Below are 27502 nucleotides of genomic sequence, written 5' to 3'. Positions count from 1 at the left end.
TATCTGCACTGTGACTGACACAGATAATATTGGAGTCAAGGACGTCAGTCAGCCACGCCCAACACTGACAATGACCAAAAATAAAAAGCAAGAGTCGAAGCCAGTCATGTTCTGCTGTCCTTTTGCGAGAAGAAGGAATGTTGTCGTGCATGTCCAGGGTGACATATTACGCAAGCAACGCGAAACGCAGCACGCTACTCACGCACTTGTGTTCCATCTGACAGATCGTGTGGTCTTTGCCATTCATGTCTATTGGGTACGTACACACAGACACAATTGAGAACTGATATTCAACAAGTGGAGGCCGCCAGTGCGACCACATAGAATCTCTTATATCATTCATGCGCGTGTTTCTGTCTGCTAAGAAGCAACAGTGATGTCGCGTTCTCCGTATCCTCCTCAACATGAGATCCCTGCCGGGCCTTTTGGCAAAGGTCCCGGAGTGCACATGATTTCCTGATATAGCATTGCATACATGTTCCCGCTCATTGTAGGTCCCATGACCCATATATCACTTTCCAAAAGTCCCAGAACGTAACCTGATAACGTCGACCATGCCCTCATCTTGCACCCGAGATAAAATAACGATAACTGAAATGCGTAACGTTGAAAGCAGAGAATGAGCGAACACAAAGCGTGTTGACTTTGAGCAAAAAGGCGCACAACTCTTGATATGAGGCCGTCGTGAAGGGTATGAGAGAAGAGAAACGCAAGGTTTGAAAACGATGAACTGGTTGGCAACAGTTGCACTGAGCGAGAGATGGCCCAAAAGAAAGAACAGAAACAGCGAAATCAAAGGCCGAAGATCTTTGCAAACCAAAATTAATGCATATTGCGTGTTTCGCCAGACGACGCCTATGCAGTTCCATCGTGAGCGAGCGCCGGAAAGTACGTGACCCCATCGCCTTGCTCAATATCAAGAAATTGGTCGAGAAGTCGACGTGCCGCGACGTGCGTATATTCATGTTTCCTCGACGATGCCGCCGCCCTCGCCGCCGCCCTCGCGCCATTCCCTGCTTTTCTCTGTGAGGCGCCTGACGCCCCCGACGCGACCTGCCCAGAGGCTCTCGACAGGGGTGCGGAATGTGAAAGCCCGCTGAGAAGCAATGACGCCAATCGCTTGTAGCACAGCCTTACGGCTGTCGCGACCAAATACGGCCGGGTGGTTGATCCATTCAAGACTGGCCTCGAGCTCTTGATCCAGGGCGGCGACAGTCTTGGCATCTATGCCCGAGCCCAGGCCAAGTCCGTCGTTGGAGCGGCTGCTGGGCAATTGGGCGTGTTGTCCATTGCCGTTGCTACCCGCAGGTGTAGAAGAAGGAGGCGATGGGCTGCGCTTGCGATCAGGCGTGCCTGACGGATCGGGGGACGATGCCTCCGTGCTTGTGGGATGAGGAGTCGAAGGTCCGGACTTGTTGGCGGGTTGTGGTACAGGTGGCAGACCTCCCTTGCCGAGTCCCTTGAGAATGGAGCGGGTTTCGTTCAGCAGAGTGTGTGCGCGCTCGTGCTGGCCCCGGCTTACGAGGGTCAGTGCTCTGGTAAGCATGTCGGACGTGAGGAGTTCCATGCGCCGCTGAACGACATGCGGATAGGGCGGGATGGGGGGCGACCCTTGCCAGGATTTCTTTTGTCCAGATGTGGCAGGCAGCATAGTGATAGCTAGTAGTGATGATCGTGGCATCTGCATTGCAGCGCCGTCGCGGAGAATGTCTCCCCATGACAGATCAGCCTGGATCAAAGGGACTTCTTCCACAGATAGCGTCCGCTCATTGTCGTTATCCATGGGGCCGCCCAGTGCCTCCAGACCAGAGACGATGTTATCCCAGGGGTCCTGGGGCAGCTGTTCGTGTGAAATGTTGTCTGGCAGCACGACCAGCTGAACGAGAATGTCCCGCTTGTCGCCAAAACGAAGATCGCCCAGCGCGGCCTCTGCATCGCGGCCAGTGGCACGCTTTGTGATTTGGAGCGCGCCGCTGATCTTGTGAAACTTGGCAGGGGAGCCCTCGGGAAGCTTGAGCTTGAGCTTCACGTTCTGGTGTGAGAGCGTCTGCATTGAACCCAAGCAGCCTGCCAAGCACTCCCGTAGCATCATCCAGTCCTTGACGTAGGTGTACGAGGCCTTGGTACGAGTTGATAGCTCAATCATCGTATCGGGCTTGTGGGTCATGCCCAAGCCGAACGAATGGATTGTGATTTTAGCAGCTTCGGCGCGAGAAACAACAAAGTCAACGCTATCAGCATCGGAGGTCGACGCGTCGCTGATGAGCATAATGGAGGCGATGGGATTGTTGTGCTTGCGCTGCATCAGCAGGTCCATGGCGACGTTGGCACCCTCAACAACATCGGCGCGATGGCTCTTCTGTCCGACCGGCTTGATCGAACCCAAGATGTTGCTCCAACCTGGCCATGCCTTGGTGGTCATACCAACTATGGGAACACCGCCGCCGCCCGAGCCGAAGGTGACGAGGCCCATGCGATCTCGCTCGCCAAGTGCGTTGACCATGAATTTAAGAGCATCGCGAACCAAGTTGATCTTGACGCCCTGCATAGACGATGAAATAGGCACAACGACCACGACGTCGATCGGAACATGGACCGAGCTAGGAATCGGGGGGTTCCTAGAAAAGGTGCTTGTGTACTCGGTGGGGGCAGTGGTGACGGACTTGCCAGCACCCCAAGAAGAAGCCACAGATGAGACGCGTTGCGGCCGAGTGCGTTGCCAGTCGGCGTCCTCGTCATTCTCAGACATGTCGCGCTCGTAATCGGGGCTGCGAACAGGCGAGGTCTCAATCGAGTTGAGGTCCAAGAGAGCCTGTTGCCACAGCTTGAGCTGATTGCGGTTCTCGAAGCGAAGGTGAAATTGGGGCAGCTCGGCAACCGACAACCCCAGAGTTAAGACGTTTTCGTCGACACTCCCCGTCTCTGTGACCTCGTTAAGATGCTTTTTGATCAGGATGGATCCTTTGAGTGTGCAGCGAGCTTTGCGAGGGTGGCCATTCTCATCCCACTGCTGTGGTATCTTCTTCTCCTTCACACAAATGAGCATTTCAGCAAAGAGGAAGCACTCGAGCTCCTGCCAGTTGATCTTGTCCTTTCCGACGCGCAGCGTGCCGTATAAGCGCAACTTGCCGAAGCGACTAAAGTCGAGACCGTGCCAGTTGTCGACCCTGTTGCGGAGGCTCTCTGTCATTTCCTCCAAAACCTCGGCGGACTCGTATGGATAGAACTTGGGTGCACTTCGGGCAGGCGATGGCGGGCGCTGTGTAGCCACTTCATCCATGCGACCCAGACCGACCTGAAGAGGCGCCTGTGGCGCTACTGCGCCAAGGTCCTCAGGGTCAGGCCTCCATTTGCTGTCGGGGACCTCAATGGTAACGAGACAGGTCAAAGTCTGCTGCTGCCGAGACCGGTTGAGGCTTGGAAACTCGGACCGTACTGTGACACTGGGTGCCGGGATCGGATTGCGCGTGATAGTGCGAGGACTGCCAGGTGACGTCTCCATGGCCTGCAAGTCATAGTCGTGCCGGCGCGGAGGACCGCTCTGCGTTGTCTCGGGATAGCTCACGGAGGAACCCATGCCCGTCACACCGGTGACATCGCTGTCGCTCCGACCATGGCGGGAACCATATCGATCCCCTGTCGATTGTGTTTCGCGACTGTCGCGTACGCTCCCTCGAGGCGCACTGTCTCTGCCACCGACGTGGGACTGCTGCTGCTGTTGCTGCTGTTGCTGTTGCTGCTGCTGCTGCTGGTGACGACGCTGGCCACTCTCCACGCTGGGTGGGCGAACGGTCTGGGCGTCCCACGTAGGCGTTGGGGTCTGCATGGACCTCGGATCCCCAATAGAGCGCACCATGTTGCCGATTTTCTCTGCATCTGTATTAGTTGCCAGATATCTTCCTGTCAAACCACCCAGCGACTGACCAATATCAATGACGTTCCCGCCGCGGCTGGTATCAAGATGCAGCGGAGCATCGCATGTCGGACAATACTGCGAGTCGATCTCGCGGATAAATTCGTAGAAACAGGCTTCGTGAGAGACGTGGCTGCAAGAGAACTGGAGCACCCGCTCGCCCCTCAGTGTATGTTCCAAAGGTTCTTCGCAAACTGCACACTCGCTGCCGACAAAGGTACGCTCGCGCCGCGTGCGGCTGCGGTCCGCCGGCGTGGCCATGACGTTATTATCGATTCCTCCAACCCTGCGCGAGACGTTGCTGTTGCTGAGACCGGACCTCACAGAGCTTGCTGATGACTGCGAGCGAGGGAAGTTGTAGCTTCCGTTGTGGTACGGCGCGGGCGGTGTTGTGTTGACAGAGTATCCTAAGGAGAAGCGACGTTAGCAAAACGAATCTGTGGATGCTATTACCCGCATCGAAGCCCTTCACAGCTCCGCCGGCTGGGAGTTTCATGCCATATGAAGACCGAAATACAGGTTGGAGGCGCACATACCCTTGTCGGCACCCGGCGCCGTCGTGCCAAAGCTTGACGAACCAGCCCCAGGCCCTGGTCGTCGAGACTCTGATCGCGACGGGAAAGCACCACCTGGACCAGGCTCAGACAAGTGCGTCGGCGCTTCGTAGATGGGATGATGCTGGTCTCCTAGGCCGTAATCGTAGCTCGGAGCTTGTCCGTAGCTGGGCTTTTTGTGAAATCGATTGAACATTGGCGGCTTAATAGTACAGAGCGGTTTTGCAGTGGAATTTGTCACAAGACAGCCGTTGCATAATCGAGAAACGGCAGTTCTAAGATTGAAGAGCGCGCTGTTTTGTCGAGACTTGGACGCGTTGTGGCATGCAGCGATTGAGACTCTCGCTTGTCGAGATTGTTCTCTGGGCTGGATCTAGTCGCTATACGTCGATTGGTGCTGGTAAGGTAAGAGGCTGCCTACTAGTACCACGCTTCTTTGTTCGGAGAGTCGGCTTGTTGTTCGTTGTGGGAGGCTGGTTTGAGGCGCAAAACAGCAGAATTCGGCACGACGTCCACGTTCAATGTGGGTAGCGAGAGGATCTGACAAAGGAATGAGAAGGAGACGGATGCGAAAAGGAAAGTAGAAGACTTGGATTGGCTGCAGCACGAAGGAAGAGGCCGCACCAGGAAAGAGCAGAGGATCGGATGCGCTCCAGTCGCTCACCAAGAGTGGTAAGGCAAGACCAGGGCTGCTGCAGGCGAGCAGAGGAAGATCAGGCGGATCAGGGACGAGAGGGGGGGTTAAGGAAGAAAAAGACATGGACATGGAGCTGGCTGGTTGTGATCGGCCACACAAAGTACCAAGAACGGCCAGGCCTGGAGGAGGAGCGCGGACGCAGGAACAATTGACTGAACTGGGGCGGGCGATAGTGAAAAGGGGACATGGACTGGGACTGGAGGAGGGGCATGCCGGCCATCTGCGCTCAGTCGTTTTGTGGACTGGACGCCGTCGATTCACCCATGACAGCGGTCAACCGCCCAACGCCCAGCACCTACGCAGCCCTCCCAGCGCCAGTCGAGGCGACCATCCAGTTCTTCTTCAGAAGGGCCTTGCACTGGCCGACCGGCTGGACCCATGATCCTTGACGCAGTAGTGCTGCAATATGCATGCACCCTGGGCTGTGGCTGGAGTCTTGGCTGGGCCGCATAATGTGGATCTGGCGTCGGGGACTGTGCGTACGTGTATGGACAGATGAATCGTAGAGTCGTCGTAGAATTAAGCCTGCAGACACCAATTAGCGCCGGCTCACACGCGCTGGTTTGGGGCGTCTAGCTGATGCGCAAGCTCGGCCTGAAATCGAATCGAGCTGACGTGCCCAGCTCTGGCTGAGATCAGTCTCGGACTGACAGACAGCGACATGGATTTCCACGTGTCTCCTGTTCACAAAGCAGCGAATGACGGCTTGGGGCGAACCTGTCAAGCGCACCCGTACAGAGACACCGCGTGGTGCGTGAGTCGTAGATGTTTCACCAGCCCCGCCTTGAACCGAAGATTGAAAAGTGCGTTCTTGACACTGCAGAGTCTACTTCCTCGGCCTCTCACAAAAAGGTTGTCAGGTACTTAAGTCAATGAACCGCTGGTGCCCAGGTGCACCTGGTCCATAGCGTCGACAAGTACCGACGTGTGGGCTGTATCGGCATACAGGAGAAACGCCTGCACAACAACTGCAGACCAAACAATGGAAAGTACTGCGTACGTAGAGGACTGAGATTGGCGCGGTATTACCGAGCTGTCTCGGTAGGTTTCAATGTAGGTAGGTAAATCCGTCGTCATTGCAAATACGATAGAATTTATTGCTTTTCAAAATGACACCTCTGAAGCGCCCTGAGAGCCGTATATTAACATCATTGGACAATGTCTTACGTACGTGGGTTTGATCATGATTCAGAACACAGATACATTGACATGTTCCTATGTGATACGTTGCGCTGCGTAAATCTGCCCATCCTGAGGACGGATGCTCTTGAGAGGCGGGAGTACAGCTGGCCACAAGACCTGTGCCCGATCTTCTGGGTCAGTTTTGAATGCCGGTGATCCAGGTGTTTGAAGATCCAGGGCGTCCAGGTCAACCCTGTCTGTACTTGTGGTGCCGCTGCTGTTCGTCGCGGAGATACAGTGCAGACTCAGTGTTTACGTGCTCGCCGCGCGCATTGTGAGCGACGATTTTGCCGCGAGGCACAGTGTGAATTGGTTCCAGGATCATGGCTAAGGTACCAAAGACATTTTGGTGGAGCTGAACCCAAACGCCAAGGAGCGTGCTTCATGCGGATGTTGCCAGGCTTGCCCCGGCCGCAGCTCTGACACGAGACAGTAGGTTATGAGAAGCTAGATTTCAAAGGGCATTTTTATGTCTCGGCTGATGAAGTTCGACGTAACTCGACGTTCTAATACTCTTCGCCTCGAAAAATTCGGCACCTTCCTCAGCTGGTGTTATGGTGGGGTCACGGTTGCAGCAAGCGTCCAGTCTGCCCTGCCCCACGCGAGCAGGGCGCAACAATGAGGTGACACTACTCCAGTCGCTTGCCCTGAAGCGCATCACACTAAAAGCTCGCTAGGCTACGTAGCGCTAGACAGTCCACGGGTTTGATTGTATCAAATGATTCAAATCTGCTACTAGTTGGCGATCATTAAAAATGATCAAGGCTTTATGTTTTTTTTTTTCTTTCTCCGTTAACAGGGATGGAGAAGAGTATTAGCCGTTGGGCAGGCTAGTAGCGTAGATCTGTCCCCTACGATGCGTAAAGTGGTCAATGCTCGAATGAATCTACGCAGTACAGTCAACACCTTAATGAGAACTTACAGGCAGGTGTGAAATGCACGACATGGCAACTCGTCACTGATAGTTGGGTTAGCCAGAGGTACAGCGGCAGTAAAGCCGTTGTGCGTGCGTCGTGATTAGAGGACCTTTTCGCACCTTCCTAATCATTCACTGCAAACCAACAAATACTGCTCCGTACTATACTAGCTACCATCCTCAAAACTGATAAGATGGACCCATCGCTCACCATGTCCACTCCCCTTCCCGCCCATGATACCTTGCTTTTGGACAGCGACCTGTGCTGCACATTATGTCGGCAGATTCTTGGGGAAAGTGCCGAACCCATTAGGGTCAAACAAATAGGTTGGCTTCTGCAGCACGGGACAGATTGGCGAATAGTACCACAGGTCAGTACCAACAGCTGTCAAACGAACTGGGTCGACTGACAGGTGGTCCTCTCGCGGTAACATGTTTAGGACCTGCCGAGGTATTATACCGCCGCAGAGCTACTCCTCTGTTGAGCCTTTGACATTTGCCGTACGTGCTGATATTTCACACATTGAACGTAAGGTTTGTTCTGCTCTTGCTTGGCACTGATCTTGTACTTTGGCGAGAGCCGCACATCGATCATCAACTCGCAGCGCATCGAGCTTGAAGCGTCCGCCACGAGAAATCACTTTGTATGCTGTGTTCCATAGTATTGGTTGATTACGCTGCTTGGTTGACGTTCCAGCCAAATCACGTTTATCTCGTAACTCGACCCCTGGTAAAGTCCCGGCAGGGAATATTATCTCACGCCTTTCCAATAGACTTCCAGAAGGCCAAGGCATGCACGACGTAAGTGCCAAGTACACTTGAAGGACTAATATCCGGGCATATTATCAATCTCGACGAATTGTTTCGTATCTGTCGCCCTTCAGCGCTCAATCACAATACGCAGACACTTGCGAGCATCTTTGACATTGAACCGAACCAGCAGTCAACTTAGCGACGGGAAGGAAGCCTCTGCGTCACCTGCGCATATGCATGCGCTCCTCTAGAGCGACCATTGTGACGTTCCCTTCCTTAAAAGGAAAGCGGTGCGCAAATGCGGATGGAGGAGAACAGACGGCAAGGCAATTGCTAACAAATGGACGTTGGGTTAACTATTTGTGAAGATATTAAGGGATATTCAGGGGCGACTCGCAAACTCTCTTGTTGGATTCTGTAAGACTTTGGGACGCTGGTGATCTAATGCATGCCAAGTATCCGTAAAAGTTACCTACCTTAGTTAGCACACTATAATGACTATCCACGCCGTCTTGCCATACTCCAGTCCGCAAGCTTCCGTCCCCCTTCAGGCTTCAACCCCATCAGGCAGCGACTCAGGGTAACCTCAGCATGCCATGACACGCCACGCCCGCTGGGACCGGTCGTCTCATGATGGTGCAACACTGCATGGTCTGGAGGAACGGCTGGACTCAACTGCCACACTTGAGCGGTCGAATTTGCCGTGTGGGGAAAGCCCGTCGCGACACCACTGCACCGCCAACCATCAATAAGGCGCTGAGCTGAGTCCAAACTCCCAAGCAATCCTCCCTACCAACTCGTCTCTAGTGCCGGTAGCTCAAAAGGATGGTGCACTTGGCGACAAAAGCCATATGCAGCCTGACGCGAACATCCACCCAAAAAGCAACTGTTACCCACCGCTAGCGACTCAGTCTGTCACTCTTGACAGCATCACGAGTTCACCACGTGGCTAGTCTCGCATGACGGGGATAACAGCACTGGCGCCGATGCAGAATGACGGGCACTCGTGAGTCGTGATGAACTTTGCTTACTACGTACACGCAACGTACAATAGAGTAATTTATTACTCCGTATGTACTCCGTACAGACAGACGTATGAACCAGAGCAGTAGTACTCGTGGCCCAGCACTCCGATTACCCTGTAGTTGAAGTTGGATGGCGTCAACAAAGGCACGCGGGAGTATCCCGGCTCTTGGCGGACAAGGATATGGGCTTCGGGGTCCCTGCAGGCCCACCCCAAAGAAGATGTCTCACCGGCGTCGCCAGGCGATAGTCACCGTCCAAAGACAGACACCCTTGTGAATGGTGTGCTGTGCTCGAGTCAAGTCGCCCGGGTCTGCGCCGTGCGGGTAGTTGTTGCGGAAGCTGATCACGGTCCTGTATCCGTACGCAGATCCAAGCTGATCGTCTCGCTTCCCTTGGCAGGCCCCGAGTCCTGACTCGCCGCGTCACACGGCGTTAAGTGTTACTAATTGGCAGTAGACTGGTGCACAAGTATCAGCGCACAGTCGGACATTTCGAAATTGCTACCCGGTGGATTCCTAATAAAACAGCACGTACAGGTGGAAATCTTACGATATGAACCAGTATCAGTCTCCTATACCCAAGGGCTGGTAACAAGTCCCACCGAACGCCCACCTGTACATGTACGGTTGTACCTGGCGTTTCACCAGCCTCTTCCCCGGACTAATTAGATCCCTGTCGGGGGGTCGTTCTGGTCCAGACGACTTGGCTTCCCAGATGTTCGACCCTCAGGACGAACAGGTTTGCAGCTTTTGCAGGTGTCACCGTGCGGTCGGCCGGGGGAAACCCCGGGAGCACGAGTGCGTCGTCAAGGTCGCACCATCTCGACCCGGGCCTTGGGCTCGAATTAACTACTACATTATGTGCGTGGTTGTTGCCGCTGCAGACTGTGGACATGGTGATTGTTTCATGCGAGGGGTGCAGTCGAACGTCGATGACAGTACAGGCAGGGGACTTGGAACTTTCAACGGCACGTGGTGTATTAGCAATACTAGCATGCTGCTCGTCGACACTTTGTCCGAGCATGCTAAAGGCACTTTTAAGGACAGCACGTGAGGCATCTTGAGGCCTACATAATATTCTCGTCTCTCGTCTCTAACAACATGAAGCGCCCAAACATGCTCTAGCAGCAGCAAGATCATACCCCAAGCTCGGTTGCTCGTTCGCCGCGATCCCGCATCAACAACATGTCGCATGGACACAGAGCACCGTATGTATGTACAGTAGCAAGGGCTTGCGTGCTTCAATTTGATCGCGGGACGAAGCTCTCCAGCTTCGCACAGGTACCCAGTGTACCGGACGGGCTTGCGTATTGCGAGTGCAGGCTCACCCTCTCCTACCAGGTCAGGCACGGAGTCCATCTTGCTGGGACGACGCAGTGTCTGGTGCTTGCTCGGATTGTGAAGCAACAAGGCCAGCCGCCAAGCTCTGGCTATGTTGGCAGCCTCAAACCATGGCTTGTTTCTTAGAATGCCCTATCGACACTTCGAGCGTGACCCATACTGTCCAGCATCTGTGCGAGACCATACTCCAAATCGCAGCTCATTTCTTGAAGAATTTGCCCTTTGGCTGGACCGCCACCCGCTTCCTCTGTAACAATGCATCTTTCCGGTGCTTCGCGTTCTTGTTCATCTTGGGGGGCAACCGCGGATCCGTCTTTGTCTTGGCCACGCTGAACATTGTTGATCCCACCCTCTCATCCGCTGGCCCTCGATCCAGCCTCGTCAAGGTACGCTCCACGTGGGCGACCCGTCTCCTCTTGGGCCGGTCGTCCATATCGCCAAAGGACTCGGCGTCAGAATCAGCCTCCGACTCGTCTGTGAGGAACTCTTCCGGCAGCAGAGCGGGTATCTTGGGCTTTGGCGATTCTTCCGAGTCAGAGTCCTCGGCTTTTGCGAGCGTGGGTTTTGACTTGCGGCTGGTTGCCTGTTGCTTGAAGAGCGCATCTCGTTCCTGTCGCTTGCGCTTCTGTGTAGCGGCCAGTCTGTAAATGTCAGTATATGCAGTGAGCAAAAGACGTCTGACAAGAGTACTCACTCCTCTGCCGCTTTGCTGGCTGCGGCGGCTAGTTGCTCTGCATTGGATGCAATGTTTTGTGTCGATGTCGCCTCGGGGGCCTCGTCGTCGTCACTGTCCTCGTCCTCTTCGCTGTCGGGAATCGTTGCCCGCAAAACAGGCTTTTCAATCGATGACAGTTTCGTCGACACTACCTGATCTCCTTCGTCATCGTCGTCGTCGAAAACCATCATTGTGCCTTTGGCCGCTTCTGGTTGTGCTGGCTCGTTGTTCCTTGCGCGGACAGGGAGTTTGGCTGCCTTGTTGGCGGCCGTGGCCTTGCGTTTCACACCTTTGGCGCCCATTGTATCTTGTTTTTGGGTTATCGATATGCTATCTGTCGGTTCCTGGGCTTGTCACCGTAGCAGTCGTCGGTTGGGAGGCTTCAATGTCGAATGGAACTTGAACTATGGCTAGAAAAATTCTGGTGGGGTTCGGGATTCGGTGAACGGTGAGCATGTCGCGCGTACTTTGACCTCACGCCAGACACCTGATTTGCCAATGGCGCGCCTCGCAAGCTCCAGTCATTTCACATCACTCAACTTAATTATCGCGTTCATCATCAGTAGGCCACTCATGCAGCATGCCCACTCGATGGCAGCAGTGGCACCCGTTGGTGGGCGTGCTCAGGTCATCCAACAGCAGCGCTCGACTCGCTGGCACTCGCGCTCCCACCACAGTCCCCGGAGCAAAGCCTCGTGTACCACACAACCATGGCGAGTGTCGCAGATGCTACGCAGCCGCTCCGAGCAAATACAGTTCTGCCAGCAGACAACGGCCAGACTCAAGACCAGCCAGGAGTGGCAAACTGGAAATGAGGATTGGGAGCAGAACCTGGTCTCAAGAGCATGACTTTACACGCATCACCAGAAGCTTCCTTGTGAAGCTCAAAAAGGGGGAGAAGGCGCAGGTCGCAGCCGGTCAGCCGCCGCGACTGCGCTCCGAGCCAGAAGAATACGTCCATGTGCTGAACCTCTGGGTGCGGATTCGCAAGGACGCCGGTCCATCTTGGCCTTTGCAGCTGGCCCCTGGTACGTGAACATGATCCCCTCAACATCAAATACAACTGGCCGCACGCTCTCCTCTAACGCAGGTCAGAATCACGCCCCTCCAAGGAGATCCTGCATGATTTGGGGGTCCTGCTCGCCGACCTGGCCGAGTCCAACCACCCTGCAGCGTCCCCCGGAGAGGCTCACCTCGCGATGCTCGCAGGAGCCTCGGCGCTCGGATGCGACGCGTCGACCATCAGCCTGACGCGCTGGTGGAATTCGAGGTTTCCGCAGACGGACATGGCCCTCTCGAACCTGTTCAGACCCGCCGCAGCCCGGTTCCGAGAGATTCTGAACAAGGGCAACCATCCGTACGCCCTCACTGTGGAGGCTCTTCGGCTCGTCAACACGGGCAAGCCGCAGGCTGCCCTAAGATTCGTTAATCGTGTGGCCCAAGTCACGGATGTGGAGTCTTTCCCTTGGAGGGATCTGTTGGAGTCATGCCAATCAAAGTCGCAGCTGCAACGCGAAGACAAGAGCGCAGCGTTGGAGGCGGCTCGCGATCCTAGTCAGCAGAGGTCCCAGGCTGCCATGGAGACTCTCATGAGGCATAGCCCGCTTGCGGCGGAGAGACGCCGCGCAGCAGAGAGGCACTTTATGATTGAACCGAATCTCGTGTCTCTGCGGTTCCTCGCTGAAGACGACGTTGCTAGCGAGCCAGTAGTGGGTGATGCTCAACAAGCCGAGGATATTATCCAGAAGGAGTGGAAACTTTTGTACAAGACCATGACGGAGGAGTCCAAGGAGGCAGAGCGATAACGCCCTGCGGGAACTATGTAGGGCCATATGTGGATTTCTGTCACAGCAGGCCGGGATGTACATACTCATATGTGAAAATTACTGTACTACTTATTCCTAAAATTAAGCGTCTGCTGCCTCTTTGACTGCTTCTTTGGCGGCGCTTCCGGCACGCTCTCATTCCTGGCACGTTTCTTTCCTACTTGCTGAGCCCCTTTATCATGGGTCCGCTGATCAGCACGGTCGGCATGCTCTCCGCCGTCGCTGTCATACTCATTCATGACTTCTGCCTCGTCAGGCGAAGGGAACAAATCCCTCCATGTGCCGTTGAGCACCCGTTCATCGTTCCCGTGCAAGCCGACTGCGTACGCCTTCTTCAACCCGCTGATGCAGACGTTCCTCCTCTCCGGAAAGTCAAACATGGGCTTCGGGTATGTTCCTTTCTCCCGATCTCCGAGACCGTCGCCTTGCACGCGGACGCCGGCCTTCTTCTGGTCCGCGATGGGGGCCTTCCACGGCTCGTAGATGTACTTCTTGTCCAGGTCCTTCAGCTCGGGGACGTACTTTCTGACCAGCGCACCCTCCTTGTCCCACTTCTGGCCAAAGCTAATGGGACTGTAACAGCGGTAGTATTGTGCAAAGAACGCCGTGCAGCTGAGCCACTGCCAGTTGCCGGCGTTGCAGGCTGGCTCGTGGTCCAGGAGCCACTCCTCGAATACCTCGGCGCCGCGCTCCCAGTCCACGTAGCAACCTCCTCTTGTGAGGAAGCAGGCTACGCTGTGTCGTCCTAGATGGTGTATCCAGCCCTCCTGCTTAAGCTGGCGCATGAGCGCGTCGATCCAGGGGAAGCCTGTCACGCCGTTCCTCCAGCGCTTGAACCAGATCTCTGCTTCTTCGGAGTCCACGTGATACTCCCCCGTGACCATGCCCGACGTGATATCCCGCTTCGACGGTAGATGCCAGGGTACGAAGCGAATATACGGGTTCGTCGCAGTCTGATGGAAGGGCGCCCCCAGGGCGGCCTGCGCCGCAAAGTACATGTCCCTGAAATACAGCTGCCCTGTCAGGCTCATGGGCGGCGACGATGCTCCTTTTCCGTACTCGGTCACGACGTCTTGCACGCGCCAGAAGAACTCGCGGACAGACAGAGCGCCAAAGTGCAGAAACGGGGAGAGGAGAGTCGTGGCCTGTGGCTCAAACTGCGCAGGGCTCGTCTTGGGCTTCTCAAAGGTCGCCGTGTACTTCTTATCCTCGATGATCTTCCCCAGTGCCTTGAGTGCGAGACTCTCGCCTCCCCTGATCGACGTCGTGGCGGACGGGAAGCCTAGCTCCTCCATGGTCTCAGTGGCGAAATCGCCATTCGGGCCCGCAATGTCCTTGTATGCCGTATCCTTGCCCTCTCGGCTCGGCTCGTTAAAGTCAGGCTGTGTGTCTGGCTCGTCCTGCTCGAAATCCACTGGCATCTGCCCCGGGTCCGGTAGGCTCTTGGGCGCGGCGATAGGGCGCGGTATGTCACCGACACGTTCGCCCGCGTGCTGCAGCTGCGCGATCGACATGGTGGGCTTGCCATTGTTCTTTTTGACGACCTCATCGCTGTCCCACAGCGTGCGCCCGGAGCGGACAACCACCTCGACACCCGCCTCCTCGGCAGCCTTGACGACCACCGCGTCACGCTCGCGGCCATAGACGTCCGTGTCCTTCTCAAACACGAGATGGGTCACCCTCCATGCCTTGAAGAGCTTTTTGAACAGAGTCTGGGGCCCCTCGCGCAAGACGAACAACTTGGATTTGGGGTTGAGTTCAGTGATGGACTTTGACAGATCATTCTGGCAGTCCAGGCTCGGATGAATTTAGCTATGAGACTCAACTGACCATAGATGAGTGAAACCTACAGGAATTGCCATCGGTTCAGTCCGCCCCGTGACCGATAGACATAGTGAGGGTCCCACGTGAAAACAGGCCACAGCACGGCCGGGTCGAGGTCAAGGGCGGCCTGCAGCGCTGGAGAGTCGTGCAGGCGCAGGTCGGTTCGGAACCAGTAGATGACTCTTGGCTTTGTCATACTGTCAATTGTGAGATGTGGTGTTTAGCGACAACATGACCAAAAGAAGCGCCCTTGTTTAGCTATAGTGATAGTCTAGCGCAAGTAGTAGTATCGTGTTAGTTCACGGGAGGCTGGAGCTGGAATCGATGATGTCAAGACCAGGGAGCCGTCACAGACACCACGAAAAAGCAACGACACGGCAATTGCGCAGAGAATCGAGGTCTTGTTGAAGAAATACGATGTACTGTCATCGCAATAAACAGATACATTCGTGTGAGTACCAATATGTATTGTCGATCAGCGAAAATCGTCGACGCCCAGATCATCCTCTGATCAGACGCGTATCAAATGTAGAATGATAGGGTGATCCACATGATATCTCCTCCCATGTTGGTCATAACAAGCAACGAGACGGCCCTCAACGCCATACACCACGCAGTCCATCCATTCCGACGTCCTCATTCCCCAATCCTCTTCAGATAGGTTTCGCCTGGCCCTCCACAAACTCGAGAGCCTCGTCTGTTGGCACGCAGCCAATGGAACTCGTCTTGTTCCGGAACGTCACGCCGTAGCACTTCTCGGCTACGTGCACAATCTCCGGTCGGAAAGTGGTGCAGATGAACTGAGTCTGTGCCTCGCCATTTGAGATCTCCACCAGGAGGCTGGCCACGGCCGTTCGGTACTGCGCATCGAGGTTGGCGTCCACCTCGTCGAAGATGACCATTGGGCTGCTCTCGGCCTTCTGCAGAGCGAAGATCAGGCAAAGAGCACACAGACTCTTCTGTCCACCACTCAGTTGCTGTATCCTCTGCTGTTCGTCGTGACTCTTGGAGTTGAAAGACACTCGGATCCCTACGCCAATGTAGTTCTCCACGCTGCGTCCGTCTCTGTTCTCGTCCTCGGACTCGTCTGCTGGCTCTGCGCGTTTGTCCGTGCGCCGTTGGATGACCAGCCTGCCTTGCCCCGCTGGCACAAGCTTCTCGAAGATCTCGGCAAAGTCGGAGGACACTTGCTTGAACGTACGTTCAATCGCTTCGTCCTTTTTGCGGTCCAGATGCTCCATGAGCTCCTCGATCGAGTTTTGCGAGTCGCTGAGCTCCTGCCGGCGGTTCATGAGCTGTGTCTGCTGCGTGGTGAAGCTGTTGTACTGTTCGAAAGCCTTCTTGTTCACATGCTTGTACTGGTCGAGCGCGTTCTTCACTTTGCCCAATCTGGAGGCGACCTGGGGAAATGTTAGCGCGTTGTTCAGAACGTCGGGGCAAACTATGACTGACCTGCTTGAGTCCCATCTGCTCATACTTTCCAAATGCCTCCTCCGGAAGAGCCCCGAGATCGCGAATGTTTTTCGCGGATTCTGCCAGCTTGGCGAGCACAATACCCTTGCCTGCGAGGGCTTTCTCAGCTGCCTTCTGCGTGTGTTTGATGCGCGCGATGATCGCAGCTTGCGTCTGCTCGAGCTCATCTTTTTGAGCAGTAAGCTCCTCTAGGTGGGTTGCCAATTGATCATACTTGGCCTCGGTTGCGCGAAGGTCGGCTTCCACAGTCTGCACAGCCTTTTGCGCCCTCTTCAGTTCCTTCTCGGCCGCTTTGAGACCATGGGCTGAGCCTCCCGAGGTTGAGTCCTCGAAAGCTTGGCTGTTGAGCCGATCGAGTCTCAGCTGCAGGTTTTGCCGCAAGTCAGTTTCAAGGATCTGCTTGCGACCGCCCAGTTCGCTCCGCGCTTTGGCAAGCTCGGTCCATTGCTTCTGGAGCTCTTGAACCGTCGTGCTCAAAGACTCCAGTTGTTGCTCTTCGGCGGCCGTCAAGTTCTTCTTGAACTCGCTTTGAAGTTCAGCTTCGCACGACTCCCGCTCGTCCATGAACGCATTCATATTGCGCTCGATGGTCTCTCGACGAAGCGTAGCCTCGTCGAGGGCTGTCCTTTGATTCTCCAAGTTATCCAACAGACTCCGTAGCTGGCGTTGCGCAGGCTCGTGGCCGCTAGCCACCTGGTCTAACCTATGCTGCGCTTTTGTCGCTTCAGACATAGCCGCCGTAATCTCCTGGTCTTTGGCTTCAATCTGGGCTACCAGATCTCTGCTCTGCTCCTCAAGACGGGTGAACTCATCGCGTGCTTCATTAGCTGCGCGGGAGGCTTTGATACGCGACTTGCCAGGGTCAACGTAACCGCCACTTAGTGCACCACGCTTGTTGGTTGTGTCTCCTTGGAGGGTGATGCTGTCCACGCCATGACTTCGGGAGTACTGAGCGCCAATGGCCAGGTTAGGGCAAATGATTGTGTTGCCAAAGATTCGCTGGAAGGCTGGCTCGAACTTGGGATCGTAAGTGAGCTTGCTGAGAACAGGTATCGCGTCTCGCGACCTCGGCATATTGACATTGCGCGGGCGGACGCGGTCAAGAGGTATGCAGGTAATTCGCCCACCACGTGTCTTGTTGAGGTGGTTCAGTAATCCTGAAGCTGTCACGTCGTTGTCCACCACATAGTTAAACAAGCGGCCGCCGGCGATCTGCTCCACCGCAACCCTGTAAGTTTCGGGTACTTCGAATAACTCAGCGACGGTGCCGTATACCCCTGGTATATCTCGCTCCTGTCTCAGCTGACGAAGAGTGTTCAGACCGCGTGACGCATCACGGTCCATGGTGTGCCGCAGCTCTTCTTCGGCCTGCCTTTTGACGTGGTCGGCATTGGCGACGTGCGACTGCAGTCTCTCATTCTCACGTCGAAGCATCTTTCGTTCCTCGTTCAGCTTGTCAACGCGGTCCCTGGCCTGACTAGCTTCTTCGGCAAGGTGGGTGCTGTCTCCGTCCCAGTTGCTCAGGCGTTCTCTGAGGTTCGCCGCCTCTTGCTCGCCTTGCTTGATTGCCTGTCGAAGTCGGACCAGCTCCTCGTCCACATCCATATTGTTTGCTTTCTGCTCCGCGACTTTGTTGTTCAGATCCTCGATAGTTTCTTGCAAGTATTCATCACGCTGTCGCTTGTTCTTGTACTGCGCACCGCGGTGTTGTTTGTTGAACAGCCGGGCCCTCTGCGCCTCACTAGTGTCCAGGTTCTTGCGTACCACGTCTTCCTTCGCCTTGGTCTTGTTGAAATTTGGGACTAGCTTGGCCAGCTCTTGCTCCTTGGCCGCAATCTCGGCCTTGACGGACTGTAATTCTGCGGCGTGCTGAGCGCGTGTTTGTTCTCGTGACGACTGGCTATCTTTGATATCCTTGGCTGTCATCTCGGCATTGGCGAGGGCCTTGGCATTGTCGCGTCGGTCTTCTTCCAACTGTGCCCTCTCGATCCGCAACAACTCCATCTCGCGCTGGAGCTTCTGCATATCTTGATCCAACTCTGCTAAAGCCGCCTTGTTGTCGTTGAGCTCGGCGCGGCCCTCGTCGGCGTCAATATTGTTTTTTTCTCTGGACTCGATTTCTTCGAGTCGTTCTTGCTGCAGCGCCTGCTCGCGGAAGTGATAAGCATACTCGAGGCAGCGCCTCTCGCGATCCTTATCTTGGAAGCCTCGTAGCTCTTCCTTCTCTTCTTCGAGCTCAGAGAGACGCTCTTCGATGTATTTGAGGAGCTCGTCGATTTTCTCGCGCTTGTTGTTCGTCTCGTTCATGATCTTTAGAGACTCGGCTCGGCGGTTTTCGTAGACTCGTGTACCCGCGACTTCTTTCAGCAAGTTGAGACGCTCTGACTCCTTCATGTTGGTGAGTGCCGTGACACGGCCCTGCGGAACGATATAGTATGGGTTGGACCGCGAGAAACCAGCGGACTCGAGCATGTTCATGACCTCTTGCTTCGGTACGACTTTTCGGTTGACAGAGTACTCGTCCTTCTTGAGACCAATGGTACGTCGCAAGACCACCTCTTCCGGCTCGTGGACAAACCGGCCATCGCTATTGTCGAATATGATCTCGACGTACGCGGACATGACTGCAGAGCCAGAGCCTTCGTGCAGCAGACCTTGGCGCTCCTCGCGACTCATGTTCGTGTAGGCATCGCTCAACACGAACCGAATCGCGGCGAAGAAGTTGCTTTTTCCCGATCCATTGCGCCCGACAATAACATTCGTTTTGGACGAGAAAGGCTCAATGACGGTCTGTTCCTTGTAGCTGCGGGCGGATGTCAGTGGTGCGCCTGTGGCCGCCGTCGCGGACGAAATCGGCATACCTTTTGAAGCCCTGAATGATGATCTGCTTGATGAACATGGTGGGCTTAGTAGGCGCTGACGCGCAACATGCGTGGACGTGTGGTTTGCGCTCGGCAGAGCTACGAGGTATCAGGTCGTTAAATTGGTCAAGACGCGTCTGCCCGCGATCAGAAGTGTCAATCAAGGTGGGCTGCAAGCGCGTTTACGGCCTTGGGCACGTGCAGCGGACAGCATGCTTTCGGTTACCCTACACCCTCTGCATTGAGACGGACCAACAACAGTCTATGACCACGGCAACAGTGTGAGTTCGACTCGCTGAGCCTCTTGAGTAGAGTCCTGGTGTTTTCAGGCTCACGCCTTCTATAGATTAGAGTCGCATGTTGAATAACCTAGCAACATCAGCAAGGGTGCTCGGCAAACATCATACATTGGTAGACGTTTAGAATTTGTCTCCATCAATTTGCACTTGCGATGATACCTATCAGACATTGAACACTTTATTATTGACCAAAATAAATAGCATTTTGGGCTCGACTATGAAATACACCAATAAAGCAAAGGATCTACGAGGCAAACGGAATAATCGTGCAGTAGTGCAAGTATAAGGTATCAGTAATACTCATTGCCTTGGTTGAAGGATGAGAAACAACAGATCGATCAGTGATCCCACGCAAGGTACGCTGTCCTTCTGCATGGCGCTAAGAACTCTAGCTCATTGCAGGCTTGGCAACAGGTATGATCACATCCACGACCATGTGCGCCTTTCTTGCGCAAGGCCAATCCTGGTGTAGGCCGAGACAAGAAAGAGTGCGGGGATAGTTGGCTATATCAGCTTATTGCGCATTTAGAGTTGTGAAGTAACTACTACCTTTGCGCTGCTCCAGAGCTTGAATTGTGAACGAGTGGCTGCGACGATCACCTGAAATTTCAAAATGAGCTGTGGGTTGGCGGTCGATCATCGTTTATTATACGTCTGAGGTGCCGACCCGATTGATAACCCATCCAAAAGAAGCGGCGGTGCGCTTTGTAAATATACGAAGAATGAACTAATTATTCGTCTGATGCCCGTTTTTGAAGGACCCCTATTTGAAGACTTCGAAGTTGCAATGGAATGGGTGATGTTGCACGTCATTCCGTTCCTCAAGCCTCCTCGCAATAGTGAATATTAATTTTTACACCGGATGCTTCCAAACAATCGCGTCGTTGTTAGTAAAAGCTTACTTGTTTCAGTTATAAAGCACTCATGCTATTAGGGATTCAACTTCAGCTCCCTAAACGGGCACATATTGCTATTGGTGCCACTGTGACTTGTTGACATTTCCGGATCCTCGGGCTGTGTACGACTGCGAGAGAAGACTTGTGACAGAAGTCGCGATGATGGAATTTCGATGTGAAGGGCAGATAGCGGGGACACTAATAGCTCCAGACACCAATAAAAGCCGGCGCAAGGGCTGAATTCCGTCTAAAGTAGGCACACTAGCCCGATGGGGCACAGGTCTGCACACCCTGTGCACTTGCAAGCTACTGCTGTGTGCACCTGCCAGTGCGGCCCAGCGGGACCAGCAGGGGCATAGCGGCCCCAGCCTGAAAAAATGACACTAAACAAAGGCAAAGAGGAAATTAGGCGAATGAGAGGACGACGGTCGCACGCTGTCACAGCGCGCGCCGCGTGTATAAAAATACATGCCTTCATCGTATACAAGGCCCGGCCTGCCCTCCACCCGATTTCCTCCAGTCCTGCTCCAGTTGAGCCTCCGACCCGTTGCACCTGCCACCTGCCGCACCACACCTGCGACGCGCTTGCTCCAGCAGTGTGCACCAGCCACACCCGAATCAGGTCGACGCACCGAGGCTCACCTTGAGCAATCGCAGCTCGGAGGACCTTCACATTTGAAGCCATCACCAATTTTCGACAGGCCATCTGTTTTTTGCGGAACAACATCATTTCCTTGCCCACTGCACCACATTTCATTGGTGCCAGAGAGCTTCCTTTCGGTCACTCTATCGATCGACGTGGTCATGCAGGGTTGATAAGGTCTTTGATACCTTTCTACTTCCTCTTGCATGCGTTGTTGTGGAGCACTGCTATAGGAGTGCGTGCATTGTGATTACGCAGCTCCTGCATTGAAGCCATCCCATCCGCACATTCTACTTCAAAGTAAGCCATTAGTATTTTGATATCATCCCCAGGGTCTTATCCTCGTCCGCGACGTATCCTTCCAGGCACCATCAAGCGTAGAAGCCACCTACATAGTTTAGGCAAACGCTTTCGCATGCCACACCTAGGCACCCTACGCAATCTTCAGTCACACAATGCATAGAATCACGTCAGGAATATTAGTCTAACTTCGGATAGCAGCAGCCTGGGCTATGAAGTCTCTCTCCAGAGCTTGGACTCCCATACAAAGATCATGGCTTCAAGACTTGATAGACTCGTCACGTAAGTCAATCAGGCTCAAGGGCGAGCGACACAAGATTGTGAAATGTATCAAGTGCTGACATTTCCATGTCAGGATTCTCGAGACGGGCAGTACTCGCCTCATTCGCGAGACTGCCGTGAATCAGCTGGCAGACTGGCAAAAGCAGCATCCAGATGAACTCTTCAATCTACTCTCTCGGGTAGTTCCCTATCTGCGGCATAGAGACTGGGAAACGCGAAGCACTGCAGCCAAAGCTATTGGTAAAATCGTCGAGCATGCGCCTTTGTACGAGCCCAATGCAGAAGACGGCACACACCCCAAGAAGGACGAAGCCAAGTCTGAAGAGGATCCCAAAAGAGAGAAAGATGTGGACCACGGCACCGTCAAAAAGGAGGAAGACGACAGCGCCAAAGATGACCTACCGGAAGAGAACACGTTCAAATTGGAGACTTTGGATGTCAACAGCATTCTTCAATTTGGCCGGGCACTTCTGCGTGGAGGTAATCCCGTCTGTGGGCTAGCGTCTTTGGACCCGTCGGAGCGACTCGCGCATCAAAAGAAAACGCTTTATGGGCGACTAGGTCTACTTGGTAGGAACTTTGAGGACGAAGAAATACCCGTTGACCTTGAACGTCTTGTGACGCCAACGCCGGCTGCGGAGCAAGCAGGTAACGGCAAAATGAAGGAAGAAAGCGCAACACCTGGGCATCAAGTGAGCGAAGCAGGTCTGAGTTCTCGACAACTCAACGTGCTCAAGCGCAAGCGCAAGCGAGAGGCCATGAAGGCGTCACAGGGAAAGAGTGGCTTTGGCGATCTCTCACTCCGCCGCTCAACCACGACGGGCTCTGAAGGACTCGGTGCAGAGGATACGCCGATGCCAGACTCTGATGCGAAGAAGAATGGCAAGATGGAAGAATACTTCAACCTTGACCGGCCTGGGGATGTCGACGAGGAGTCGAAAGTCGTCAGCGAGTACAAAGGCCCAGTCATCCCCATCAAATCCGAGTTAGAAACCGATAGTGTCCTGGAGGGCGCTGAATGGCCATACGAAAGACTGTGCGACTTCTTGAAGGTCGACCTATTCGATCATGCTTGGGAGACTCGTCACGGTGCTGCGATGGGTTTGCGCGAGCTCATCCGAGTCCACGGCGGAGGCGCTGGCAGAGCGTGGGGGAAATCGCAATCGGAAAACGACGCAGCCAATTGTGCTTGGCTTGATGACCTGGCTAGTCGGTTGTGCTGTGTGCTCATGCTTGATCGCTTCACAGACTACAGCTCCGATACGTCCGTGGCCCCTATCAGAGAAACTGTTGGTCAAACCTTGGGTTCAGTGCTCAAGCACCTGTCCCCCGAGTCCGTTCACAAAGTTTATTGCATTCTTTATCGCATGGTCATGCAGGACGACCTTACGCTAGAACGGCCTATCTGGGCTGTCGGACACGGCGGAATGGTGGGCATGAGATACGTGGTTGCCGTGCGGAAAGACCTTCTGCTTGAAGATAGCGACATGATTGATGGCGTTGCCCGTGCAGTCATGAAGGGACTCGGCGATATGGACGACGATGTCCGCGCCGTAAGTGCAGCTACATTGATCCCCATGGCCAAGGAGTACGTTGCCATGCGACCAGATGCCTTGTCTGAACTCATCGACATTGTCTGGGCAAGTCTTTCCAATCTTGGCGACGACCTCAGCGCCAGCACTGGACGCATCATGGACCTCCTGGCCACCCTTTGCAGTTTCCCCGAAGTCTTGGAATCCATGAAGGCCAGTGCAGCCGCGGATGAGGAAAGGTCTTTCACTCTCCTCGTACCACGACTGTACCCGTTCCTCCGACACACAATCACATCTGTACGCCTAGCCGTGTTAAAGGCGTTGTCAACCTTTGCGAAACTCGAAGGTAGCACCTCACAGGGCTGGCTTAACGGTCGTACTCTTCGACTCATATTCCAAAACATTCTCGTGGAGCGGGATCGCGAGACACTGAACATGTCTCTCGAGCTTTGGAGTGACCTTGTGAACAGCTTCGCTGACACACCAGCTGTTCTCGCTGAAGAGTTCAGCGCGCACTTGGAGCCCATGATGCAGCTTACACTGCATCCAATCGGCATCTCGCGCAACCCGGTGCCAATGAATGCCTCTCTGTTCCAGAAACCCTCCGGTGGTACTTACTCCGTACCTGGGGCGCCCCAACCCACACCCAGAAAGGCATCGTCCCCGGATGTGTCTGATCAACGGGCGACCAAGAGGCGTCGCAAATCGAACAAGATGGATGAGACACCAACGGCTAGCCTTACACATGATGTTGACGGGCAAATGATGCAAGGCGACGTGGACCTGGTTGGTATGGACGTGCTGATCCGATCTCGTGTGGCTGCGGCCAAGGCTATGGGCTTGATCATGGCACGCGTGCCTGCAGGCATGGTGAAAGACTTTGACGCCCACATCATCCCCCATTTCGCCTCCGGCTACTCTTCAACACAGCTCACAGCCTGTGCCGTGGTTGACGAATACGCCAAGAGGAGCCAGGTGCCAGGAAACGCGTCGCGCTACCTCGAGCAATTCGAGACAATAATCACAGGCGATCGGCCCCCGGCGTACCGCGATCTGCTCAGTTACATGCAGCGAGTACGTACTCAATGCGTGCAGCTCATGCACTTCTTTCGTGATCACGGCAAGGTCCCTCAGCAAAAATTACCCCTTCTGCCCGTGGTCGTCCAGGGCGATGCTGAGGCCGGGCCGAGTGCCTTTTCTCTGACCACCGCCGAGAAATGCGTCAATGAGGATTTCGAAAGGCTCAAGAAAGCTATGCCCCCAGGACAGCGTTTGATTGCAAGCCAGCAGTTGGCCGAACAGCGTGCGCTGGCTCGGTCCGTGATCGAGGAGGCCAGGTTGATCAAGGAAGCGCGCGATGTCCGCGTCAAAGCTGGCGCGGCCTGCGCCATTGTGGCCATCCAACAGCTACCGAAGAAACCAAGCCCTCTTATCAAGAGCATCATGGACTCGATCAAGACGGAAGAGAATCATGAACTGCAAAGTCGCTCATCGGATACCATTGCGAAGCTGGTGCAATTGTTTGCCGAAAGCGGCCGCCGTGGTCCAGCTGACAAGGTTGTCGCTAATCTGGTCAAATTCTCTTGCGTCGAAGTCGCGGAGACGCCCGAATTCCCGAACCACGCGTCTAGAACAGACGTCGTCCTCTCTATGCTTAAGGAGGAAGACAGGGTTGACCATGCAGATGCAGCGAAATTTGCTCGAGAGTCCAAGGCCGCCAGGATCATGCGTCGTGGTTCGAAAGAGGCGCTCGAAATACTATCCCGCACATACGGAGCAAAGCTGCTCGAGACCGTACCCAAGTTGCAGTCGTTCATGGAAGAGCCCTTGGAGAAGGCCTTCAGTGGCGAATTGCCTGCCGAGGCTAAGGACCCTGAACAGTCGTTTGGCCAGGAAATTGTCGATGCAATGTCCGTCATCCGTATGATGACGCCGACATTTGACGTTGCGCTGCATCCATTCGTGATGCGGATGATGCCGCTGGTCATCAAGGCTCTGCACTCCGAGCTCTCTGTGTTCCGGTACATGGCCGCCAAGTGTCTTGCCACGATATGCAGTGTCATCACGATCGAAGGCATGACGGCCTTGGTGGAGAAGGTTCTGCCATCGATCAGCAACCCAACTGACCTGCACTTCCGACAGGGAGTGACAGAAGCAATCTACCACCTGATCTCGGTCATGGGTGATGCCATCCTGCCATATGTCATTTTCCTCATCGTGCCCGTCCTTGGACGAATGAGCGACTCTGACAACGACATCCGACTCCTCGCTACGACTTCTTTCGCTACCTTGGTCAAATTGGTACCGTTGGAAGCCGGCATCCCGGACCCCCCAGGTCTCTCGGAGGAGCTTCTCAAGGGGCGAGATCGCGAACGAACCTTTATCAGCCAGTTGCTGGACCCAAAGAAGATTGAGCCCTTCACCATCCCAGTTGCTATCAAGGCGGAGCTTCGCTCGTACCAGCAAGAAGGTGTCAACTGGCTCCACTTCCTGAACAAGTACCACCTGCATGGCATTCTCTGCGATGACATGGGTCTCGGCAAGACCTTGCAGACTTTGTGTATTGTGGCCAGCGATCATCATGAGCGCGCCGAGAGATTCGCCAAGACACAGGCGCCAGACTCACGGCGATTGGCATCCTTGATTGTGTGCCCCCCTACACTCTCCGGTCATTGGCAGCAAGAAATCAAGACCTATGCGCCATTCCTCAGCGTGACGGCTTATGTTGGGTCACCGACGGAGCGCAAGTCCATGCGGGATCAGCTTGGCCAGACCGATATCGTGATCACGTCGTACGATGTCTGCCGCAACGAAGTTGATGTTCTCGCAGAGCACAACTGGAACTACATCATCCTGGACGAGGGTCACTTGATCAAGAATGCCAAGGCCAAAATCTCTCAGGCCGTCAAGAGATTCGCATCAAATCATCGCCTCATCTTGACTGGAACCCCGATCCAGAACAATGTCGTGGAGCTTTGGTCGCTGTTTGACTTCCTCATGCCTGGCTTCCTGGGCACCGAGAAGGTGTTCCTCGATCGTTTCGCCAAGCCCATTGCCGCCAGTCGGTTTAGCAAAGCGTCTACCAAGGAGCAAGAGGCCGGCGCAATCGCCATTGAAGCGCTGCACAAGCAGGTCCTTCCCTTCCTGCTTCGGCGTCTCAAGGAAGAGGTCCTCAATGACTTGCCACCCAAGATTCTACAAAATTACTATTGCGATCTCAGTGATCTGCAGCGGAAGCTGTTCGAAGACTTCAATAAGAAGCAGGGCAAGGCAATCGCCGCTGACGCGGGTCGCGAGGACAAGGAAGCCAAGCAGCACATCTTCCAAGCCCTGCAGTACATGCGTAAGCTCTGCAACTCCCCTTCACTGGTGATGAAGCCCGACAACACCATGTACAATGAGACGCAGCGCATCTTGCAGAAGTCCGGTACGTCGATCGAGGACGTGGTCCACGCACCCAAGCTTAGCGCTCTTCGGGACCTGTTGGTGGACTGTGGCATCGGCGTTGAGGGTAACGAGTCCAACGATCCTCTATACCAGCCCATCAAGCCTCATAGAGCGCTCATTTTCTGCCAGATGAAGGAGATGCTGGACATGGTGCAAAACACTGTGTTCAAGCAGCTGCTCCCATCAGTGTCACATCTCCGCCTCGACGGCTCCGTCGACCCCAGCAAGCGGCAGGATATCGTCAACAAATTCAACAGCGATCCTTCATACGATGCCCTGCTTCTCACCACCAGTGTTGGAGGCCTTGGTCTTAACCTAACGGGCGCAGACACTGTCATCTTTGTGGAGCATGACTGGAATCCTCAGAAAGATTTGCAGGCCATGGATCGCGCGCATCGCATCGGTCAGAAGAAGGTCGTCAACGTGTATCGCCTGATCACACGAGGTACTTTGGAGGAGAAGATCTTGAACCTGCAGCGCTTCAAGATTGACGTGGCCTCGACCGTCGTCAATCAGCAGAACGCCGGGCTCCAGACCATGGACACCGACCAGATTCTGGATCTCTTCAATCTTGGTGACAGCGGGCCTAATCTCATCAACGACAAGAAGAAAGATGACAGCTTTGAGGGTCGCGAAGAGGACATGGTGGATTTGGAAACCGGCGAGGTCAACAAGCAGCCTGGAAAGAAGGCTTGGCTGGAGGACCTTGGCGACTTATGGGACAAGGAGCAGTACGAGGAAAGTTTCGACCTCGACGAATTCATGAAGAAGATATAGGACGCTCTGAAGGGCTCCCGTAAGGTGTACTTATATAAATATGTACAGTATTGGTTGGCATAGGTGGGGTACAAAAGCGACGGAAAGCTTGCGGCGTTCCGGAGGCACATGGGTTGGGGTGAGCTCGGGCTTTTCCACGGAGCTTGAGTCAACGGAGACATCAACATGCATTTTTTTTTTAATCCAACACAGATAGCCGCTTCAAATATCATTGCATTCTTAGCCATTCCTAGACGGACGTTCCAT

The 27502-nt window shown here is 54.6% G+C and overlaps 6 protein-coding genes across 6 annotated transcripts; 2 read left to right on the top strand and 4 right to left on the bottom strand.

Annotated features, from left to right (window-relative positions):
• Positions 1 to 961: 961 nt before the first annotated feature.
• On the bottom strand, positions 962 to 4663 carry J7T54_002433 (uncharacterized protein; the record flags this gene model as incomplete). Its single annotated transcript, XM_051505611.1, has 3 exons — positions 962 to 3870; positions 3925 to 4320; positions 4450 to 4663. The coding sequence occupies 3 exons, from the start codon at positions 4661 to 4663 to the stop codon at positions 962 to 964; spliced, it is 3519 nt and encodes a 1172-aa protein (XP_051363052.1).
• Positions 4664 to 10580: 5917 nt separating this feature from the next.
• On the bottom strand, positions 10581 to 11398 carry J7T54_002432 (uncharacterized protein; the record flags this gene model as incomplete). The annotated part of the gene is made up of 2 exons (XM_051505610.1): positions 10581 to 11022; positions 11076 to 11398. 2 exons carry the CDS (start codon positions 11396 to 11398, stop codon positions 10581 to 10583), a joined length of 765 nt encoding a protein of 254 aa, XP_051363051.1.
• Positions 11399 to 11822: 424 nt separating this feature from the next.
• On the top strand, positions 11823 to 12901 carry J7T54_002431 (uncharacterized protein; the record flags this gene model as incomplete). The annotated part of the gene is made up of 3 exons (XM_051505609.1): positions 11823 to 11893; positions 11964 to 12124; positions 12192 to 12901. 3 exons carry the CDS (start codon positions 11823 to 11825, stop codon positions 12899 to 12901), a joined length of 942 nt encoding a protein of 313 aa, XP_051363050.1.
• An 86-nt stretch (positions 12902 to 12987) lies between these two features.
• On the bottom strand, positions 12988 to 14942 carry J7T54_002430 (uncharacterized protein; the record flags this gene model as incomplete). Its single annotated transcript, XM_051505608.1, has 3 exons — positions 12988 to 14691; positions 14753 to 14768; positions 14830 to 14942. The coding sequence occupies 3 exons, from the start codon at positions 14940 to 14942 to the stop codon at positions 12988 to 12990; spliced, it is 1833 nt and encodes a 610-aa protein (XP_051363049.1).
• A 457-nt stretch (positions 14943 to 15399) lies between these two features.
• J7T54_002429 (Chromosome segregation protein-like protein) lies at positions 15400 to 19118 on the bottom strand (the record flags this gene model as incomplete). Its single annotated transcript, XM_051505607.1, has 3 exons — positions 15400 to 16146; positions 16199 to 19022; positions 19081 to 19118. The coding sequence occupies 3 exons, from the start codon at positions 19116 to 19118 to the stop codon at positions 15400 to 15402; spliced, it is 3609 nt and encodes a 1202-aa protein (XP_051363048.1).
• Positions 19119 to 21471: 2353 nt separating this feature from the next.
• Positions 21472 to 27256, top strand: J7T54_002428 (helicase-like protein; the record flags this gene model as incomplete). Its single annotated transcript, XM_051505606.1, has 2 exons — positions 21472 to 21500; positions 21574 to 27256. The coding sequence occupies 2 exons, from the start codon at positions 21472 to 21474 to the stop codon at positions 27254 to 27256; spliced, it is 5712 nt and encodes a 1903-aa protein (XP_051363047.1).
• Between the last annotated feature and the right edge of the window lie 246 nt (positions 27257 to 27502).

Source organism: Emericellopsis cladophorae, assembly GCF_022114955.1.
Source record: "Emericellopsis cladophorae strain MUM 19.33 chromosome Unknown NODE_15_length_399893_cov_118_242817, whole genome shotgun sequence".
Lineage (NCBI taxonomy): Eukaryota > Fungi > Ascomycota > Sordariomycetes > Hypocreales > Bionectriaceae > Emericellopsis > Emericellopsis cladophorae.
This window is presented reverse-complemented; position numbering and strand designations above follow the sequence as displayed.